This window comes from Sander vitreus, chromosome 24, assembly GCF_031162955.1.
Source record: "Sander vitreus isolate 19-12246 chromosome 24, sanVit1, whole genome shotgun sequence".
Lineage (NCBI taxonomy): Eukaryota > Metazoa > Chordata > Actinopteri > Perciformes > Percidae > Sander > Sander vitreus.
In genome coordinates, this window is record NC_135878.1 from 14,347,959 (window position 1) to 14,370,266 (window position 22,308).

General features: G+C 44.1%; 1 protein-coding gene across 5 annotated transcripts in view; it reads left to right on the top strand.

Annotated features, from left to right (window-relative positions):
- als2b (alsin Rho guanine nucleotide exchange factor ALS2 b) overlaps positions 1-19,895 on the top strand; it is a 52,877-nt gene extending 32,982 nt beyond the window's left edge. For all 5 annotated transcript variants that reach the window (XM_078243283.1, XM_078243285.1, XM_078243282.1 and 2 more), the window contains exons 21-34: positions 897-1,061; positions 1,259-1,370; positions 1,819-1,896; positions 2,101-2,237; positions 2,350-2,514; positions 3,175-3,292; positions 4,403-4,560; positions 5,781-5,888; positions 6,789-6,965; positions 7,065-7,122; positions 8,816-8,877; positions 10,282-10,431; positions 11,949-12,045; positions 13,301-19,895. In XM_078243283.1, the coding sequence (XP_078099409.1) occupies positions 897-1,061; positions 1,259-1,370; positions 1,819-1,896; positions 2,101-2,237; positions 2,350-2,514; positions 3,175-3,292; positions 4,403-4,560; positions 5,781-5,888; positions 6,789-6,965; positions 7,065-7,122; positions 8,816-8,877; positions 10,282-10,431; positions 11,949-12,045; positions 13,301-13,339 (1,624 nt within the window). In that variant the 3' untranslated portion in view covers positions 13,340-19,895. The remainder of the gene's footprint in view (positions 1-896; positions 1,062-1,258; positions 1,371-1,818; positions 1,897-2,100; positions 2,238-2,349; positions 2,515-3,174; positions 3,293-4,402; positions 4,561-5,780; positions 5,889-6,788; positions 6,966-7,064; positions 7,123-8,815; positions 8,878-10,281; positions 10,432-11,948; positions 12,046-13,300) is intronic.
- The last annotated feature ends 2,413 nt before the right edge of the window (positions 19,896-22,308 follow it).

The window sequence follows — 22,308 nt, forward strand, 5'->3', positions numbered from 1 at the left end:
GCATCGGGTTCTTAAACGATGTTTTGGCTTTTTAAAACATGGCAAATATGAACATTTTACACACGTATCAATCGTGCAGCTTCTATTTGCATTCACAAAAGTGCTTGTTTTGCCACTGACAGGCTCAAATTAATATTCTTTTATACAGTATAATAATATATGTCTTCTATAATAATGTAATATAAGTGTGTGACAACATTGTGGAAAGGATTTCTAAGGAGGTCGACCTTTCTGTTAAAGATTAAGATCCTTTTTTTAAACAAAAACATCCGCTAAATTGCGTTCGCTAAACCCACCAGACTCCATGTAAATAAACAGTGATTTTAGCATCGTAAAACACACTTCATTCAAAGTCGACAGAAACAAAATAAAATGATGAAAAGCCGTTTTGGGTCGTCTTTCCACTTTTCCACCCATCACAACTCTAGTTTTGGTTGAAATAAACACACAGTTTACAGATTTACGTGTGAAAACATGTTGGGTCCATGCACGCTAAAAGTATTGTTTTTTTAAATGGAGTCTGGTGGGTTTAGCGCTAGCGACCTCAGAGCTGTTTCTGGTTAAACAGAAAGGTTTCAAAGAGGTTTTAAAGGTCTATCTCTGAAGGGATCCTTTCATTAATGTTGTCAGACACTTAGAATAATAATTTGAGCCTTTTAGTGGACCAAAATTGACGATGCACATTTGCCCCGTAGGGTTACATTGCAGCCCGGTCTGTGGCTGCCGGTTACAGCGTTCACGCTAAATACTGGACCAATGTCAGAGATTGTTGTTCCCATCAGTCACTTGCTCACAGGTTGAAAAAAACAAAACAAAATGACCCCTAAATAGCATTTGGCAAGACCTACTTGCTGTATTCATTTCCGTTGGCTCCACCACCTCCTGTCTGTCTGCAGGTATGCCAGCGGTGAGGTCTACGACGGATTCTTCCAGGACAGCATGCGACACGGCCACGGCGTGCTGCGCAGTGGCAAGCTCAACACCTCCTCCCCCAGCGTCTTCATTGGCCAGTGGCTGCAGGACAAGAAGACCGGTTACGGCGTCTTCGATGACATCACAAAGTACGCTCAAGGGCATTTTCTCGAATTTGACCACATCTTCTTAGAATCACCGTTTGAAGGGTGTTTGCAAATAGCCTGATCGACGATGTTGTCACTTTCTTCAACGTTTTTTTTCCAATTTCTTTCTACGTTTTTTTTCGACATTTTTTCATGACTCCGTTAATAAACGCGAGCTGTTTGTCTGTTTTTCTGTCCAGGGGGGAGAAGTACATGGGCATGTGGCAGGATCACCTGCGGCAGGGCACCGGGGTGGTCGTCACTCAGTTCGGCCTGTACTACGAAGGAGCCTTCAAAGACAACAAGATGATGGTGAGCACTTTCTCTCTTATTTTTGGATTTATGTCACATGTTGTGTGCACGTGGTGGGAAGTTTAAGAAGCCAATACCAAGGCAGGGTGTTGTTTCTACTTACTAAAAAGTTCTTGCGCTCCACAAAAAGTCTTACAGACAGCTGCATCAGGTCACAACCTGTCACGTCAGACTGCGGAGCTTCTGAAATCCGACACAGTTGTTGGCCAAAACAGCAATCCATGGTTGTTGCGATTGTTGCGGCGCTTTGCACGCCAACACACTTGACTTTGAATTTCTGATTGGGCGGGCCAGCTGTCAACATGGGCTGTGTATTTACTCTTCAGCATTAGAAAAAGCTTCGCCTCCCAGCTCCTAATCCCTGGTGTGCCATAAACGAGTCTGAGAGGGAAACGAGAGGAATCAGGATTGAAGCCGGGACTGAAGGGAGGTATTTTCTGTCTTTCAGGGCACTGGGATCCTCCTGTCGGAGGACGACACCACGTACGAGGGCGAATTCTCTGACGACTGGACTCTCAATGGAAAGGTAACCATACATATCTTTAACTATAAGAATGCATTTTATTTATCCAGCAACACTCAGGAGTTTCAGCGCCGGATGGCCTGGAAATGTTGATCCAGACGATAGTGAACTAAGCTTGAACTAATGCAAACGTAGCCTGAGTAGGTATGTTCAAAGGAAACGAAACACGTCGGTGTAGTTAAATGGGCTGATTGGCTCTCCCCTCAGGGCGTCCTTACCATGGCCAACGGTGACTACCTGGAGGGCTCCTTCAACGGCGAATGGGGCTCCGGCCTCAAAGTGGCGGGGTCCTACTTCAAACCACACCTTTTTTTGGACACCGACAAAGACAAGACCAGCGCTGTGTAAGCTCACATAATGTCTGAAATGTACAGGAAGAAAAAAAAAAAAGTTTGATCATAATGAATGTTCCAAGATTTGTCACACACTCTGTGTACTCTGCGTGCGATGTGGCAGGAAGCTGGGGCGTCTGTGTGTGCGCGCAGAGGACAAGTGGAAGGCGGTGTTCGAGGAATGCTGGAGGCAGCTGGGCTGCGAGGAGCCGGGCCGAGGAGAGAACGGGACGGCCTGGGAGAACATCGCCGTGGCCCTCACCACCAGCCGACGACACATCCAGGACAGGTACACACACACACACACACACACACACACACACACTCTTGATTTATAGAGTATGATTTAATGTTGACTTTAAGGGGTGAGGGAAGTATAAGGGCGTGCCCTGACAGTACCTAGGTAAGGACTACTAGCCAGTCAGAAGCTGAGTATGAGAGAGTGCCATGCTAGCAGCTAGGCGAGCATTATAACGTGTGTTCCAAAGTGACCACGTTTGTCTCTGAAGTAAAGGCTGGACTACAATAGAGCTGTTTGGAGCAGTTTGTGAACAGTGTTTTCTGTTGGAGATGGTAAGTCCCTTTGGGGGGGACTTTGGGCTTTTTCACTTTGTAAACCTATAACATGCACAAAATAAGATATATAACACAATAAAGGAAAGGGAAAAAGCATAATATGAGCACTTTAATAGAAACTAGGAAAAAATAGCGTTCTTTTCACTGTTAGTCTCGTTTCCTCTAACAGGTCATTTATGATCATCAGATGAAAAATTGCACAGTTTTAGAAACATTAAAAAGTTACATATAGTAACTTTAAGTCTGTGGTTTATGTGAAACTTCTTGTGCTGCTGTCCAGGACTCCCTTGTAAAAGACATTCTGAAACTAAATGGGAATATTCCTGAAAAACAATGTTCATTTCGTAATGTTTTGTGTGTGTGTGTGTCCCAGTCCGGAGACGTTGTCTCAAAGCCACAGCAGAACCCTGGAGAGCCTGGAGGTCATCCCGCTGCACGTAGGCCTGATCACCATGGAGAGATATCACACCATCCGCCTCTACCTCATCAAGGTAAAGCTGGATCCTAGTGATTAGCTTCGGAGCGAGTAGTGACTCTAGAGCAGTGTTTCTCAACGGGAGTGGTACCGCTGACGGGGGGGAGCGCTGGAAGCAATATTTTGTAAAGGGGGGCGTTGAGGTGCCCTTGGGGGGGGGGGGGCGTTTGTTTGAAGGCGAGTTTAAACCAAAGATCACAGTAACAATACACATTTACACTTTAAACTACTCGCAAACAACAGTGGTCTGCAACATTAAAATCTGCCAGTTCACGGCACTGCAACTGGATGAGACGGTGTATCGTAACTCTTCTTCTCTTCTGCGCTTCTGTCAGCTTCGTTTGGCGCAGCTCCGTGCTGCCTTCACGGAAACGGGATGTCAGGGTTCTCAAGCCTCATGCACTGAGCGTGAGACACCCGCATTTCAAGCAGTTCACACACTCACACCTTGTATTTCTCACGCTGAGAAGGCAACGCTCACCAAGTTGTCCCGCTAACGTTGTCCCGCTAACGTTGTCCCGCTAACGTTGTCCTGCTAACGTTGTCCCGCTAACGTTGTCCCGCTAATGTTGTACATTATGGACGAGGCACAGACACACGGAGTGAAGTTTCCTGCCGCCAGCACGTACCGTTTGCACCTGTGTTAAACAGTCTCGGCCACCGTAAGTTCGTTACTTGGCATAGTAACAACAATAATAGGCCTAATATTAGGGTGTAATCATTAATATTCAGGGCAATTACCCTATTTACTTATTTGATGGGGGGCGGTTAGGGACCTGGATAATGGATAGGGGGGCGCTGGCCCAAAAAAGGTTGAGAACCACTGCTCTAGAGTCATAGTGAGAGAAACAAAGTGTCTCCCCTGTGATTTCTGACCACGGTGGGGAATCTGTAGCAGGAAAAGTTAACCCTCTCCTTGATTTCACGTTGTTCATGGAGAAGGAGAACCCGGAAATGAGTCCGGGGGGGGGGGATGTAGTCTTCTCAAAAACCCCGTCGTAACATCTGTATACATGTTTGTTTTTTAACTATGTAAATCAAATCGAGTAACTGTCAAACAAAACCTACTGACAAAACCAGCGGTGAACACCGGGATTATATTTGGCTGCTTCTCCACTTCCTCCAGGCGTGTGACACCCCCCTCCACCCACTGGGCCGGCTTTTGGAGACCCTGGTGGCGGTCTACAGGATGACCTACGTTGGAGTCGGAGCCAACCGCCGGCTGCTGCCTCAGGCGGTCAACGAGATCAAGTCGTACCTCAACCGCATCTTCCAGATCGTCAGGTAGTTCAGTACAGCTACCTACGGTCTGTAGCTTCATTCAGTGTTCCCGCAGGGTCTCAAAAAAATGTTTTTCAACCTATGTCCAAGTGACTGATGGGAACAACAATCTTTGACGTTGGTCCAGTATTAAGCGAGATCGCTGCAGTCGGCAGCGGCGAAACAGCTACAGTATAAGTTAATGGGGCAATTGTCCAGCTTGTATTTACCTTCACAAAAGTGCTCGTTTTGCCGCTGACAGTCTCAGATTAATATTCTAAGTGTCTGACAACATTATGAAAAGGATTTCTAAGGAGGTCAACCTTTCTGTTAAAGAGTAAGATCCTTTTTTTAAACATGAAAACATTTACGAACTTGCGTTCACTAAACCCACCAGACTCCATGTAAATAAACAGTCATTTTAGCATCGTAGAATACACTTCATTCAAAGTCGACAGAAATAAAATAAAACTATGACAAACCGTTTTGGGTCGTCTTTCCACTTTTCCAACCATCACAACTCTAGTTTTGGTTGAAATAAACACACAGTTTACCGATTTACATAAAAGAAAATATGTTGGCTCTATACACGCTAAAAGTATTGTTTTCTTAAATGGAGTCTGGTGGGTTTAGCGCTAGCGACCTCAGAGCTGTTTCTGGTTAAACAGAAAGGTCTCAAAGAGGTTTTAAAGGTCTATCTCTGTAGGGATCCTTTCATTAATGTTGTCAGACACTTAGAATATTAATCTGAACCTGTCCGCAAGAAATAAAGCACTTTTAGTGAACCAAATTGACGATGCACATTTGCCCCGTAGGGTTACATTGCAGACCGGTCTGCGGCTGCCAGTTATAGCTCACCTGGTAGAGCGCGCGCCCATACATAGAGGTTTACTCCTCGATGCAGAGGCCCCAGGTTCGGCTCCGCCCTGTGGCCTTTTGCAGCATGCCATTCCCCATCTCTCTCCCCTTTGATGTATTCAGCTGTCCTGTATAAATAAAGGCCTAAAATGCCCCCAAAAAATGAATCTTAAAAATAAAATATATTTTATTAAATTCAAGTAATTCATTTCATCCTAGATGGTATTAAAAAGGTCTTTTAAAAAGTCTTACATTTCATTCAGAGAACCCCCGGAGGGCTGCCCTTTGCATTTCACATAAATGGATGTACCCCTGGATGAAGGGATAGATGCTGTTGTTCACCAATATGTTTTTCTTTGTGTGTTTTGCTCTGGAATGCTCTACAGGTTTCTTTTCCCAGACCTGCCAGAAGAGGGCGGTCTAATTCCAGAGCCGTCCACCATTGTCCAGGACCCAGGCTCCGACGACACCCCGCTGGAGTCACCCAAACCTGGGTAAAGACAGGGCCCATGTCCCCAGGGCCGGCTCTAGCCCTTTGGTTGCCCTAGGCGAGATTGAGTTTTGAGAAAAATGAAGTGATAATAGGCTATTACAAGAATAAAGTCACTATATTTCAGAAAATAATCTACCTGCACCATAGGCCGCTGTGCATTACGTGATTGCTCTGCTGATGCGGTAGATCTCAGACCTTCTGACAGACACAGAGCCCCGTTTGAGTCTCTGGTCTCTGAATGAGACAAAGTTTAGGGAAGTGGCTCTACGTTGCTCTACGTCGGTGGAAACCCGAAACTACGGCAGAAATACACGGAGCACAAACGGGACACATCTGCCGCAGCTCCGTGGTCTGTGCCGCTGCTCGTCTCTATTGTTACAGCGAGAGTGGACGCTAAGCGACGCACAGGGCTGCTTCAGAGCTCCGTGTGTTTGAGTCTGACCCACAGACTGGAAACGTCACGTCACGGGAACTTCAAACTAAATCTTTAGTTTGAAGTTTTCCCCTAATTAGGAAATGATCGACAATAATTATCGGTTCAATCTAATAATCAGGTTGACAAGTAAACGTGTGGCTGAGGGGGGGGGGGCCCTAGGATGATCATGTTTAATAAACATGTTTTATTTCACTTGTCATTCTAATTCTATTATTAAAGAGAAGTAGACCTAAGGGCGACACGGCGCCCCCCAACACATTTGACGCCCTAGGCAATCGCCTAGTTCGCCTATAGCAATCGCCGGCCCTGCATGTCCCCCTCCTCTAAGCTTCGGTGGTCTTTAGTTAGATCACGTTTAGTCTCGGCACTTCCTCGGGTCCACAGATCAGATTAAACTCTCCTCTCTTTATCATTAGGTGAATCTCTATCGTTAAACTCCCCTAAATGTGTCTTTTTGTCCCTCAGTCGCGTGGTGAGCAGCTCGGCTCTGCTGCTCCCGGTCCTGCTTCCCCGCCTCTACCCGCCGCTCTTCACCCTCTACGCCCTGGAAAAGGAGCGAGAGGACGACGTCTACTGGGAGTGTGTCCTCCGCCTCAACAAGCAGCCCGACCTGGCTCTGCTCGCCTTCCTGGGTGTTCAGCAGTACGTACACGCACCGGGCCACTGCAAAAAAAGAGAGTCTTCATTTGACGATTTGCATGTCAAATCCTAAAACATTTTTCCCCTCCCCTCTCCCTTTAGAAAGTTTTGGCCTGTTTCCATTCCCGTCCCCATGCCTGCACTTGGGGAGAAGCAGCAGGTATCGTTTATTTGTTCACTTTACTTTTACCTTAAAGGTCCCATGGCATGAAAATTTCACTTTATGAGGTTTTTTAACATTAATATGAGCTCCCCCCAGTGGCTAGAAATGGTGATAGGTGTAAACCGAGCCCTGGGTATCCTGCTCTGCCTTTGAGAAAATGAAAGCTCAGATGGGCCGATCTGGAATCTTCCCTTTATGACGTCATAAGGGGAAAGGTTACCCCCCCTTTCTCTGCTTTGCCCGCCCAGAGAATTTGGACCCCCCCATGAGAGAGAGAGAGAGAGACATCATGGCTTTCAAACAAGCAAAGTGGCAGTTAGTCAAGGCCACACCCCCACCCTCCACCTTGCCCCCCCTCTCTCCTCCTCAATAGCATTTAAAGCTACAGACACAGAAATGGCACATCCTAAGGAAAGCTCATTGTGGGACTGGCTCTAGTGGCTGGAATTCTGCACCAAGGCTGAATTTCAGGAAAGAGACTTCAGATACAGTATTAGGGGACCACTAAGGCCTATATAAAAGAGACTTCAGATACAGTATTAGGGGACCACTAAGGTCTATATAAAAGAGACTTCAGATACAGTATTATGGGGACCACTAAGGTCTATATAAAAGAGACTTCAGATACAGTATTAGGGGACCACTAAGGCCTATATAAAAGAGACTTCAGATACAGTATTAGGGGACCACTAAGGCCTATATAAAAGAGACTTCAGATACAGTATTAGGGGACCACTAAGGCCTATATAAAAGAGACTTCAGATACAGTATTAAGGGACCACTAAGGCCTATATAAAAGCATCCAAAGAGCACCATGTCATGGTACAAGTACAAGTTTAAAAAAAAGTCACATTTGATTGAGGTAGTCTCTAACATCAGTGGGCGTTCAGAGAGTAAACAAATACAATGGAGGAAGTAACAGTTTGAGTAACAGATCCTCAAGTTTGATGGCTTATCAGACATCACACTGGGTAGCGGTTTAAAAATACTTTAGGATTTTACAACTTCTCTATACCTGAAACAATCCGTCACATTTCTCCAATTCCAGCTTCTTAAAGACAAAACGTGCTAAAGAAGTCCACTGGGACCAACTACGACCATTAGATCTGAGTATTTAGGAGTACCTGAGTGTCATTTAGTCAGTTGTGATGCTCACATTGATTTGACATTTATTCAAGTTACAGTAGGTGCTGCCCAAAACGGCTCAGGTGCTGCACCTAAACTCTTATAATGGCGGGGGTAAACACTGGTATCGGACACTGAGAGCCACTGAACAGCGTCAATATACGACGACTTGGGAATGAGAACGGTTTGGTCCCATTACCAGTCTATGGTTGGTACACAAACTAATGTTTGATGAACGCGCAGGCTCTCGGGCTCTCCAGCACGTTGTTTTGTTTTTTCTCGGCATCCCCAGCAGGCTGCGCCAGGCTTGTTGCTCCCCCCGCGACCGGGCCACAGACACTTTCCGCTAGACACTCCGAATCTGTAGAAGTTGAGGTTGCCTTATAGTACTGTGCTTATGGTGTACATCAAGTTGTGGAATACAGTACTGGGAACCACGCAATCGTCCCGTTCCGGAAAGGCACACGCTCCAAAATGGGCACTGCACAATTCTTTTTCAGTGAACTGCAAATATAATAAATGACAGTCTGTCCACCATGAGTCAGAAGATGTGTGTCTCCCTCAGGTCCTCTCCAGCACCAAGGATGTCTGCTTCGCTTCCGCAGTGGAAACACTGCAACAGATCAGGTACGTTTCTATTCAACAACTATGAAAGTAGTTTTCAAAAACTAACACGTGTGAAGTGCTATTGTGGTCATTGTTGAGCCCAGTTCAGACCAAAGACTCGCGATCGAACGAGACGAAACCGTTTTAGAACGTGGCAGGAAACGTTTCAGCGGTCTCAACCGGCCCGTCTCAGCTCGACTCCAACCGGCCGCCCAAGATGATTTGTAAATTGGTTTGAAGGAACACGCCGACTAATTGGGACTTTAGAGTTAAAGAAGTCCATACATACCCTTCTCGTCTCCGCGCGTGTCGTAGCTCTGTCTGACGCCACGTGTCGTAGCTCTGTCTGACGCCCCCCACCGCTAGCCTAGCTTAGCACAGATCCTGGAGGTAACCGGCTCCATCTAGCCTACTGCTCCCAATAAGTGACAAAATAACGCCAACATGTTCCATTTTCCTATTTACATGTTGTGATTTGTATAGTCACAGCGTGTACAAATAACAAGGTCACATGAGACTCAGCCATCTTCTAACCGTATACATACTGGGAACTATATTCTCAGAAGGCGAAGCACTGCTACTTCTGCTACTTGGGCGGAGTGATATTACTCCAACTCTGAGCGAACTCCAGGCGAACTCTCAGGTGCTGCGAGCAAATCACTCCGCCCAAGAAGCAGCAGTAGCTTAGTTTCAACTCGTCTCGTCGCCAATCTTTTGTTCTGTACTGGGGCTTTATGGCCTTGACACACCAACCCAATAATCGGCCGTTGGACAGTCTGGCGAGGTCAGTGACTTGAGTCTGTTCGGGGTGTTCCGTGCCGTCGTCCATCGGAGGAGCCATCGGCCTTCATTTTGGCCGACCTGACTTGCTGGGCCGGAGGGCAGACAGTCGGACTCACTCCACCAATCTGGTTGGCGGAGCGCTAACCCGGAAATGTTGAGCGGGATGAGAAACGCCTCTCATAATCTGACGAAAATCTTTTAAACTGACCTTTGTCGATCTGAAATGAAGACGGATTCAGCAACTACACGGCCTATTTCTCGCTCAAAATGTTTTCAGAAACACGTTTCAGTGAACTATTTTCGTAAAATACGAGATCGTATTTCGAACAAGTCGCCATTACTATCGGCTGGAGAAGCCAGAGCCACGTGACGCGTTCGGCATTTCCGGTTTTCATTTTTTGGACAGATTAGCGCCGCCTGCTGTTATGGAGACGTATTAAGTCTCGCGCACACGCAGAACGTACGCTGAAGTCGGCGTCACGTCAGTGGGTTCCGAGGCACTTTTTGGACCTCGGGGAGCCGACTGATCAGTCCGACTGCCTTTTTTGCCGACGGTCGGCTGTCGGGTTGTTGTGTCAGGGCCTTTAGATAAACTACACTTCATTTCCCCGCGAGTTCCCTTGATTCTTGTTTTGTTTGCAGCACAACATTCACCCCGTCAGATAAGCTGCAGTTGATCCAGCTCACCTTCGAGGAGATCACCCAGGAGGTGCAGGCGCTGTTGAAGCAGGACTTCCTGTGGTCCATGGACGACCTTTTCCCCGTATTCCTCTATGTGGTGCTGCGTGCACGGTCAGCCCCCAAAACCACACCCTATCATACACTTAAAGTGCTCCTGTTATGCTCATTTTCAGGTTCATAATTGTATTTAGAGGTTATATCAAAATAGATTTACATGGTTTAATTTATAAAAAAAACACCATATTCCTGTTGTACTGCACATTGCTGCAGCTCCTCTTTTCACCCTGTGTGTTGAGCTCTCTGTTTTAGCTACAGAGTGAGACATCGCACTTCTGTTCCATCTTTGTTGGGAGTCGCACGTGCTCAGTACCTAGGTAAGGACTACTAGCCAGTCAGAAGCATAGTATGAGGGCGTGCCCTGACAGTAGCTAGGTAAGGACTACTAGCCAGTCAGAAGCAGAGTATGAGGGCGTGCCCTGACAGTACCTAGGTAAGGACTACTAGCCAGTCAGAAGCAGAGTATGAGGGCGTGCCCTGACAGTACCTAGGTAAGGACTACTAGCCAGTCAGAAGCAGAGTATGAGGGCGTGCCCTGACAGTACCTAGGTAAGTACTACTAGCCAGTCAGTTGCAGAGTATGAGGGCGTGCCCTGACAGTACCTAGGTAAGGACTACTAGCCAGTCAGTTGCAGAGTATGAGGGCGTGCCATGCTAGCAGCTAGGCGAGCATTATAACGTGTGTTCCAAAGTGACCACGTTTGTCTCTGAAGTAAAGGCTGGACTACAACAGAGCTGTTTGGAGCAGTTTGTGAACAGTGTTTTCTGTTGGAGATGGTAAGTCCCTTTGGGGGGGGACTTTGGACTTTTTCACTTTGTAAACCTATAACATGCACAAAAAAAGATATATAACACAATAAAGGAAAAGGAAAAAGCCAAAAAGCATAATATGAGCACTTTAATACACACATTATGATGATGAGGCGATGGAGAGCTTATCCTTGTAGTAGAAGTAAAGTGTTTTTTTATTATTCTGTGCGGTTTGTAGTTCTTTCTTTCAGTCGTCCAAATATAATTTGCTGTATTTGTACGGATTATTATTACTCCGTGTCGAAAATTTGGAGCCCGAGGCAATATTTTCACTTTCGTTTTTCATAATGTCGTGATGTAGGTCTTACATTTGTAGGACTTCAATTTTATTCCATTTCTACGGCGAAAGCTAACCAACAACGGAAGCTCAAGTTACCCACAATCCATCTGGTGTTACTCAACTACGGATCGAATAGTTGCACAAAATACGTAACCCAAATATTACACGTTATTCTCTCCAGTTGACCCTTTATATTGCTTCTGAGCTATGATTATATTATAATCAGTCTTGTCCAAAAACTATGGATCGACCGATGCTGGTATTTCAAGGCCAATACCAATTCTTCTTATTATTATTAGTAGTATATCGGTTCCAAATATGCTACTGTTAACATGTTCGAGATGTCATTACAAGTGCCTAGCCGTGTCAACAGTGCCTAGTCCGAGTGAACACAGTGACTATGGCTGCAGTAGATGTGAAAGAAATGCATAAAAGTCTAATTCAGCTCTGTTTAGTTCTTTTTTTCTTCTTTTTTTCTCAGAATCAGGAACCTGGGGTCAGAGGTCAGCCTGATCGAAGACCTGATGGACCCGTGCGTGCAGCACGGAGAGCATGGGATCATGTTCACCACACTCAAGGTAACACACACACACACACACACACACACACACACACAGAGACAGACAGACAGACACACACAGACACACACGCACATACACACACACACACACACACACACAGAGACAGACAGACACACAGACACACACGCACATACACACACACACACACACACACACACACACACACACACACACACACACACACGCAGACACACACGCAGACACACACACGCACACACACAGACACGCAGACACACACACACACACAGACACACACATGCACACAGACACACACACAAACACATGCACACACATACACACAGACACACACACAGACAGACACACACAGACAAACACACACACAGACAGACACACACAGACAAACACACACACAGATAAACACACAGAGACAAACAAACACACACACACAATTGTCATTAAATCATTTCTGAAATTTGCATATTAAACTGGGCCTACAATAGAAGCCTAACGCCTTTAAAGGAACACGCCGACTTATTGGGACTTTGTCTTATTCCCCGTACCCCCCAGAGTTAGATAAGTCCAGACATACCCTTCTCGTGTCCGTGCGTGTCGTAACGCTGTCTGACGGTTCCACTGGTATACTAGCTTAGCACAGATCCTGAAGGTAACCGGCTCCATCTAGCCTACTGCTCCCAATAAGTGACAAAATAACGCCAACATGTTCCTGTTTACATGTTGTGATTTGTAGAGTCACAGCGTGTACAAAAAACGACGTAACATGAGACACAGCCATCTTCTAACCGTAAACAAACCGGGAACTATATTCTCAGAAAGGCTTGCTGCCAAACAAATCACTCCGCCCAAGTAGCCGAAGTAGCAGAGCTCCGCCCTGTCTCACATTATACATTTTTATATGTGAGAAATACATTTCTATTATATATTTTTCAAGAGAAAAATACCTTTCTCTACTGAAAACAACTTTTAAAAAATGAACAAAGATTTGGCGGCCCCCCCCTGCAGTAACTCTGGACTGGGACCTATTGTGTTTTATAATAGTTTTTCTATAAAATTGTGGGTTATTTATAATGTGATAGTTACAGTACTGAGAGTGACTGTTGGTTTGATCTCTTGTTTATGGGAAATGTGTGTGCGTGCGTGTGTGTGTGTGTGGGCGCGTCTGTGTGTGTGTGTCTGTTAGAGATCTCTGCTTTAAGGGGTTTTAAACCCACTATTTTGTGACTGCACTCTGGTCCTCATATCTTTTTCATTTGTGCGTCCTTCCCGCCTCCAGGCTTGCTACTACCAGATCCAGCACGAGAAGATCACTTAAGACGAGCTTCGACGTTAGCTTTCGCCGCCGTCCCAACCCTACCATACCATCACAGCCAGTCGAACGGGGTCAGCGAGGCTTCTCGGGGGGGGATGACCGATTGTGAGCAGCAGCCAACGGGGAGCGGAGGAATCGTACAAACAGGTTGCCGACGGCTCTATCTGCCGCCGTCACGAAGATGCGTGTTTCCCCCTCTCTCTCCGACACACACACACACACACAATCCCCCCCCACCCCCCTTTTTTTTTTTTCAAGTGACCTCTACCGGCTTCTTAGCCACTGATCATGAAGGTACACGTGTGGATAATGTTATTATCGACTTCATACCGTCCAGTGTGAAACTGTCCACAGCTGAAAAGACGGACTGACGTAGGTGACGTTGTTACCTGGGAGCAAATTCAGGGTTCATACCAGTGTTTTTTTTTTTTTTTGCCAATGACGTGTTTGTTTTTCTGGTTTATCTTCTCACGGTCAGCACACTGTGAAGAATCCATTTCTTTTAGCATGAAAAACTACTTTTTCGGCAAGGCGATCCATCGCAGAAAACCTTCCCTTTTTTCAGCGTTCAGTTTTGGCTTATTTTTGCTTCTTGCCACCTACATGAAGAAAATGGGACATAACGAGGAAATGGTCTCCTAAAAACATGTCACTTTATTAAAACAAACTTTCTTTTTTTTTGTTTTTGTTTAGTTGTCTTTATCATCTGAGACAGCAGTATGTTTACAGCTAGCTCAGTTTGGGGGGGCTTCACAAACTCCAAAAACTAACTTTTCAAACGGCATTTTCCCGTTTTACGAGAGAAAAGAATTCAAGAATGAAGACTAACTGGTTGGTTGAAGGATAACTCCTGTTATTTTCAACCCTATTTTTCTATGTTTTTGTGTGTAACTGACTGGAACAACAATCTTTGACATTGGTCCAGTATTAAGCATGAACGCTGTAACTGGCAGCCACAGACCGGGCTGCAATGTAACCCCATGGGGCAAATGTGCATCGTCAATTTGGTCCACTAAAAGTTCTGTTTTTGCCGCTGACAGGCTCAAATTAATATTCTAAGTGTCTGACAACATTATGGAAAAATCGCTATAAGACCTGTCTAACCAGAAACAGCTCTGAGGTCGCTAGCACTAAACCCACCAGACTCCATTTAATAAAACAATACTTTTAGCGTGTATAGAGCCAACATGTTTTCACATGTAAATCGGTAAACTAGGTGTTTATTTCAACCAAAACTAGAGTTGTGATGGTTGGAAAAGTGGAAAGACGACCCAAAACGGCTTTTCATAGTTTTATTTTGTTTCTGTCGACTTTGAATGAAGTGTGTTTTACGATGCTAAAATGACTGTTTATTTACATGGAGTCTGGTGGGTTTAGCGAACGCAATTTTGCGTAACGTTTTCATGTTTAGAAAAAGGATCTTACTCTTTAACAGAAAGGTCGACCTCCTTAGAAATCCTTTCCATAATGTCGTCAGACACTTAGAATAATAATCTGAGCCTGTCAGCGGCCAAAACTGCACAATCTGTGTGCACAATTGCCCTATTTACTCACATTGTTGCTTGTAGACACATAAACATAAGAAAATAGGGACCAGCCAGCCGCTTCCCTGAGCTTTTCTATGGGAACCGTAGGGGCTAGTTTACAGCTAGCTTCGATACTCTTTTATAAATGCTAAATGACTTTGCTGTATCTCTAAATAATACTAATATTCACCTGTTTCACCGGCTGGCAGCAGAATAAAGTTCGGCCTAGTTAGGAGCTAATTAATCCGTCTATCATTCGTTCATTAGTTTTTCAAAATAAAAGCAAAAAAGTAATTTCCGATCCCCGAGCGATCCCCTGAGCGTTTCATCCTATTTTGATATTTTCAACTGAAGCAAATTGCGTGACCCGGAAGTCATCTTTACCTTTTTTTTTTTGCTTTTTGGTTTTATTTTGAAAAAAACGAATGATACTAACTTAGCCGGCTCTGACACCATCTTTGTTTCTCTGTGAGACGGATTATCCCCATGACTTGAACACTTTTAAAGATACAGTTGTAAAAAAAAAAATGTATCTGTTGACTTGAAAAGCACACGTTTTCCAAAATGCACACTTGACAACTCTTAAAGCACCGCGGACGTTTAGTTTTCCAGCTCTAACAGGAAGTAGGACAAAGTTCTAGTTCAAAATCACAGCGCCACCAATGCAAAAACCAGGCAAAAAAAAAAAAAGTAAGTGGGACGAAATGTTTTTCATAGACAATCTCGGAACCACTCGTGTGTTCCTGAACCTAGTTTACAGTATTGACACAGGACTGCCAATTCGGAAAGAGTATGGGATTAAAATCAGGGGCTTAACCCTCATGTTGTCTTCGGGTCTAATGTAACCCATTTTCAAAACGTTTCTATATCAGAAATTTGGATTTCTTTCAACCAAATTGTCAAAAAAGTAATAACATGGATGGTTCCATACAATGCTCTTCAAAAGTAAAATAAATGATCAGTTCACTACTTTCATTGAATTTGGGTTTTCAATTTTATATATATTGAAAACAAATTCATAAAAGAATGTTGAAAAAGGTGACAAAAATGTCGGAAAAAGCTTCAAAAACGTGGGAAAAAAACAACAGAAACATCAGGAAAAGCGAGTGTCGACCAAAACGTTAAAGGTCCCATGACATGGTGCTCTTTGGATGCTTTTATATAGACCTTAGTGGTCCCCTAATACTGTATCTGAGGTCTCTTTTATATAGGCCTTAGTGGTCCCCTAATACTGTATCTGAAGTCTCTTTTTTATATAGGCCTTAGCGGTCCCCTAATACTGTATCTGAAGTCTCTTTTATATAGGCCTTAGTGGTCCCCTAATACTGTATCTGAAGTCTCTTTTATATAGACCTTAGTGGTCCCCCTAATACTGTATCTGAAGTCTCTTTTATATAGACCTTAGTGGTCCCCTAATACTGTATCTGAAGTCTCTTTTATATAGACCTTAGTGGTCCCCTAATACTGTATCTGAAGTCTCTTCTATATAGGCCTTAGTGGTCCCCTAATACTGTATCTGAAGTCTCTTTTATATAGGCCTTAGTGGTCCCCTAATACTGTATCTGAAGTCTCTTTATATAGACCTTAGTGGTCCCCTAATACTGTATCTGAAGTCTCTTTTATATAGGCCTTAGTGGTCCCCTAATACTGTATCTGAAGTCTCTTTTTTATATAGACCTTAGTGGTCCCCTAATACTGTATCTGAAGTCTCTTTTATATAGGCCTTAGTGGTCCCCTAATACTGTATCTGTGGTCTCTTTTATATAGGCCTTAGTGGTCCCCTAATAATGTATCTGAAGTCTCTTTTATATAGGCCTTAGCGGTCCCCTAATACTGTATCTGAAGTCTCTTTTATATAGGCCTTAGTGGTCCCCTAATACTGTATCTGAAGTCTCTTTCCTGAAATCCAGCCTTGGTGCAGAATTACAGCCACTAGAGCCAGTCCCACAATGAGCTTTCCTTAGGATGTGCCATTTCTGTGTCTGTAGCTTTAAATGCTGTTGAGGAGGAGAGAGGGGGGGCAAGGTGGAGGGTGGGGGTGTGGCCTTGACCAACTGCCACTTTGCTTGTTTAAAAGCCATGATGTCTCTCTCTCTTTCTCATGGGGTGTCCAAATTCTCTGTGTGGGCAAAGCAGAGAAAGGGGGGGTAACCTTTCCCCTTATGACGTCATAAAGGGAAGATTCCAGATCGGCCCATCTGAGCTTTCATTTTCTCAAAGGCAGAGCAGGATACCCAGGGCTCGGTTTACACCTATCACCATTTCTAGCCACTGGGGGGCCATAGGCAGGCTGGGGGAACTCATATTAATGTTAAAAAACCTCATAAAGTAACATTTCCATACCATGGGACCTTTCAAAATAAGTTGGAATTTAAATTTTTGACCCAGAAAAACAAAACGTTTTATGGTCGACGGGAAGACAACACAAGGGTTAAAATCGGGGTCTTAATAAATGGACATTTTGTTCTTTAGTGACGTTACACATCCAAGTATTCCGTTAACAGTTATGCCTCTCCAAAGTTGGCAATTTTAAGTTCTTCAGATGAACTGAAGTGTTAACGTGATGCAAAAAAAGGTCAACGGCTTTAGAGACATGTTTCTTTACCAATGGTCTCATGTCGTGGTTTGTAATGTTGTCAACTGTAATCATCAGTATACATCTTTCTTTCTGTGTTTTCTTTTTAACAGTAGTGGAAGTTGAACTGCGGGTTCCCTCCGACAGAGAGCCCCCTTTATTCCCACTGACGTCCAACAGGAATTGAGTTTTTTGGGAGACGCTCAACAAAGCTAAACAATTAAATCGTGTGAGTTTTGTATTCTAGTGTTGTACAGTGATCATTGCAGGCGGGGAGAGAAGTCAGCGCATTTTTCATGAACCTAACTGCCGAAGGTATTGTTACACCTGTTTGTCTGTTAACAATGAATTTAAAAGGTAAAAATGTTGGCTGTTACCTGCTGCAGGTAGTCTCAACAGTCTTGTTCAACCCTTGTGTTGTCTTCACGGCAACTTTCACTTTTCTTTCTTTCTTTTTTCCCGATGTTTTTGTCGGGGGTTTTTTTCCACTTTTTTTTTTTGGTCACCTTTTTGTCGTGTTTTTGTTGTTTTTTGAAGCTTTTTCCTAAAAAAAAATAAAAAAAAATGTCCTTTGTTTATAAAATTTATAAAATACTCAAATTCAGTGAATGTAGTGAACTGATCATTTATTTAACTTGTGAAGAGCGTCGTATGGAAACATCCACATTATTTTTTTGACAATTTGGTTAAAAAGGAACCCAAATTTCTCATATAGAAACTTTTTGATAATGACCCAAGGACAACAGGAGGATTAATGCAAACACTGTTTTTATACAGTAGATGTGATGTTCAAAGCTGGTTGGTTTATTTTTGCGATTTGCGTCACACGTGCCCGTTTATAAAAGGGCTTAGGGAGAGATTCAGAGGATTTTTTTATTTCTAATTTGAAATGTCATGGCTTTTGTTTTCCGCAGATGGTTTAACAATAGAACAGCCAGTGGATCACAGGCCTCTTATTTTTATTTTTTTTGAAGGGACTAAATTAAGGTGAAGCGGATGTTTTCCCCCGTGCAGGATATTAAAAATCTAGCAACAGCAAATAGGTGTCAAAACTGTTTAAATAGAAAGCTCAGTGGTGGAGCCCTTGAGTCCTGGACTCGGACTCATGTTGCTATTCTCTGGACTCGTGACTCGACTCGGACTCGCAAACTGATGAGTTGGACTCGGACTACGCAGTTGGATGACGGTTCTGACTACTTTTATGTGTAATAGGCAGCGATGGAGTATTCAAGTCCTGGACTCAGACTCAAACTCAGGTAATGGTGACTCGACTCGGACTTGACTCTGACTCTTCTTTGGCGACTCGAGACTTGACTCGGACTCAACGGTTGGCGACTCCAGACTCGGACTCGAACACTGGTGACTCCAGACTTGACTCAGACGCAACAGTTGGCGACTCCAGACATGGACTCGAACACTGGTGACTCCAGACTTGACTCAGACGCAACAGTTGGCGACTCCAGACATGGACTCGAACACTGGTGACTCCAGACTTGACTCAGACTCAACAGTTGGCGACTCCAGACTCGGACTCGAACACTGGTGACTCGAGACTTGACTCAGACTCAACAGTTGGCGACTCGAGACTCGGACTCGAACACTGGTGACTCCAGACTTGATGGCGACTCGAGACTTGACTCGGACTCAACAGTTGCCGACTTGGACTCGGACACTGGCGACTCGAGACTTGGACTCGGACTCGAACACTGGTGACTCGAGACTTGACTCAGACTCAACAGTTGGTGACTTGGACTCAGACTCGAACACTGGCAACTCGAGACTTGACTCGGACTCAATAGTTGGTGACTCGAGACTTGACTTTCGGCAAAAGAAGAAGAAAAAAAATTCTCCATGTATAACATTATTTTTTTCAAAAACAGAGACTTTAACTTTTGTGCTGTTCTTTAAAACTAATTATTATTTGAGTGACAAAGCGAGGCTTCCTGTTCAGTTATGTCGTGTAAGATTCCGTAACCCCGCTATGATTTTTTTTTCCCCCCATTGTCACTGAAGCTCGTCTACGTTTGCTGCTGACACGTGAAAAACGAAGGACTAAAGTAGTATTTTCAGTGGACAACACAACTGGCTACAAACACAGATTTATTGTAACGGTTGTACCCTTAACTGACTCCCTTACATGAAGTGTTATTTTACAATGCAAAGACTGACTAGTTATAGATATCAACTGAAGATAATGTTCATAAGCTCATGTTGGGATCATGTCCTCAACACATGTTTACTATGAAAACACCACACGCAGATCACGCATAACTGTTGCTTTGTGTGTATAAAAAAAGAAAAGACTGTTTTGTCAATGGACTTTGATGATGACATTTCGTGTTTTCAGCTGGCTGACTTGACTCCCACCTGAATGTCTTTTACATGATGTCAAACATATTGTACCTTTTAAATAATAACCCGAGGGCAATAAACTCATTTGATGGACGTTGCTAACTAATCTGATCCTACCTTTTTTGTGTGTTATACCGGCAGAAATGAAACGTGATGCAAGAAATTGTTAGAAAACGACAAACATTTTCTGGTTTCCAGCTTCAATGTGAGGATGTTGCTGCTGTAACATTCGCAGATAGTCGCTGTAATAGTATTATCTTCTCCCAGAATGCATTGCCATTTACAGTATGATCCTGTACAACATTAAAACAGTCAGATACTGTGAGATTTTCACTACATTTACTACTGATTGTACATTTACACTTTCTGTGAAGTTGCAGCAGAACTACAGCTATAACATGTCCGTGGCATTTTGGGAAATGGATTTTCATTTTTTTTTTTTATTGGGTGTTATATGCTTTTCCCCCAGAAAAGTTATTTCGTAGCGACTGTATTTGGCGGGGGGCCAGTCCCAGACTGATGGCAGCGTGAATGTAGAGCCCAATAGTTTCCGTGACAACAGAATCATGGACGGAATCGCAAAATTGAGAACTTAAAAAAGCTTAAAGGTACACTGTACTTTATTAGCTAAAATCAATGTCTTCATTCATAAATATGCCCTCGTTGGTGTAAAATGACGTCCGCCAATGATCTGACTTATCCTCGTAAGCGAAGAATTTCGTATCTGTATTTACATTGGACGGGCAAGTCCAAGGAGGCTTCCATGTCGTTCCGCCTTTATGAAAAACTATAATCGCTGAGAGGGACATAAAGCACTAGCCTCGCTGTCTAGCTAACCCACAACGCGTCTTCGTTCAGAGGCCAGCGCCACGTGACTGAAACCAGCTGAAAACGGAGAAGGAGATCAAGTGAGAGGCGCTCGTCACCGCCCCCAGCAAATTTGAAAGCCTGCACCGTACTTTAGTTCATAATGGAGGATCCTACTTATGCCGAGCCACAGGCGAAGGAATCCTCGTCGCCAAAAAAGTGAAAATTGGAAGACATGTTGTCATAGCTTCTTGGTACATAACGGCTACCGTAGTTGCAACACGCATTTGAAAAAGCGAATCTGGGTAATGAGCTGCCAGAACCTTTCTCTTGTTATTTTACGGAATGTATTTCTTAGAAAAAAACGGAAGTGTTTGATGCTGAAACCTTTATGGAGGAGGACCCCCAGAGTGCCCCCACCCTCTCCCTCCCCCTCCCCCCCAATGTTGAAACCAAACCAACCCCCCCCTGCGGGGAAACCCATGGCATTTCTCTCAACTGTGAGTACCGGATGCTTAAGAACCGTATATCACCTTTTAAGCCTTTTTTTCTCCTGACACCGAAATTCTCTCCTTTCGTTTCCTCTCCTCGCAGCTCCTCCTGCGTGCCGCTGAAAGCTGAAAGAGTTAAGAAGATTTGGAACCGGCTTCCGGTGGCCAGAGGCAGGCGGATCACTGTCCCAGGATTAAGTGGGATCTGGGGAGATTACAGCCCTCTGTCTCTCTCTCTCTCTTGTTTCATGCAGCTCGATGAAAGTGAAGTGCTTCGTCCAGTCCCCAGGGAATATATTTTCCCCATCATATACACGTTCTCCTGCACAAGTATTGCTGCTAGAACCCGCCGGAGCTGGTGGATAAACGCTTGTGGCATCCCTGATTCAGACGTAAAGGTAAGATGCTCATTTATTTATTTTACTTTCTTTTTTTTTTTTTTTTTGGGGCTTGTAAAGAGAGGCCACAAAGGTCATCCGCTCCCTCTACGTTAACGCCAGAAACATCCTCGAGGACTTATTTCTTACAAGCAATCCCTTTTTTTTTTAACTTAAGACATCACATGTCTTTCCAACATGGTTGTGATGGTTTATTTACATCCTGCGTTGAAAATGTTACTTAAGTAAAAGTATGTAAGTACCATCTGGAAAATGTGCTCTGTAAACCTTTTGATGTATACGTTTACAGCTAAAGTCTGACGCTACTGAAACGACTGTTTTGACGTTATACAGGATCATACTGTAAATGGCAATGCATTCTGGGAGAAAATAATACTATTACAGCGACTATCTGCGAATGTTACAGATTAAAGGTATTTACTTTTAACACCAATGCATCTTGGGAAAATAAAGGAAAACGCGGGAATTACACTGCAGCCAGTAGATTACTGTAAATTCAAATAAAACAGTTTATTTACAGTAACATACCTTAAAGGTCCTCTAAGCGATGTCACACGTTTTTTAGTCCTCACTATCCGCTAGCTGCCTGTCCCCTGAACACACTGTAAAAAAAAATCTCCTCACTATCTGCTAGCTGCCTGTCCCCTGAACACACTGTAAAAAACATCTCCTCACTATCTGCTAGCTGCCTGTCCCCTGAACACACTGTAAAAAAAAATCTCCTCACTATCTGCTAGCTGCCTGTCCCCTGAACACACTGTAAAAAATTGCGGTCTCTGTAGACAGCCCAGGCTCCACAAACGGCAACAAAAACAAACTGCGG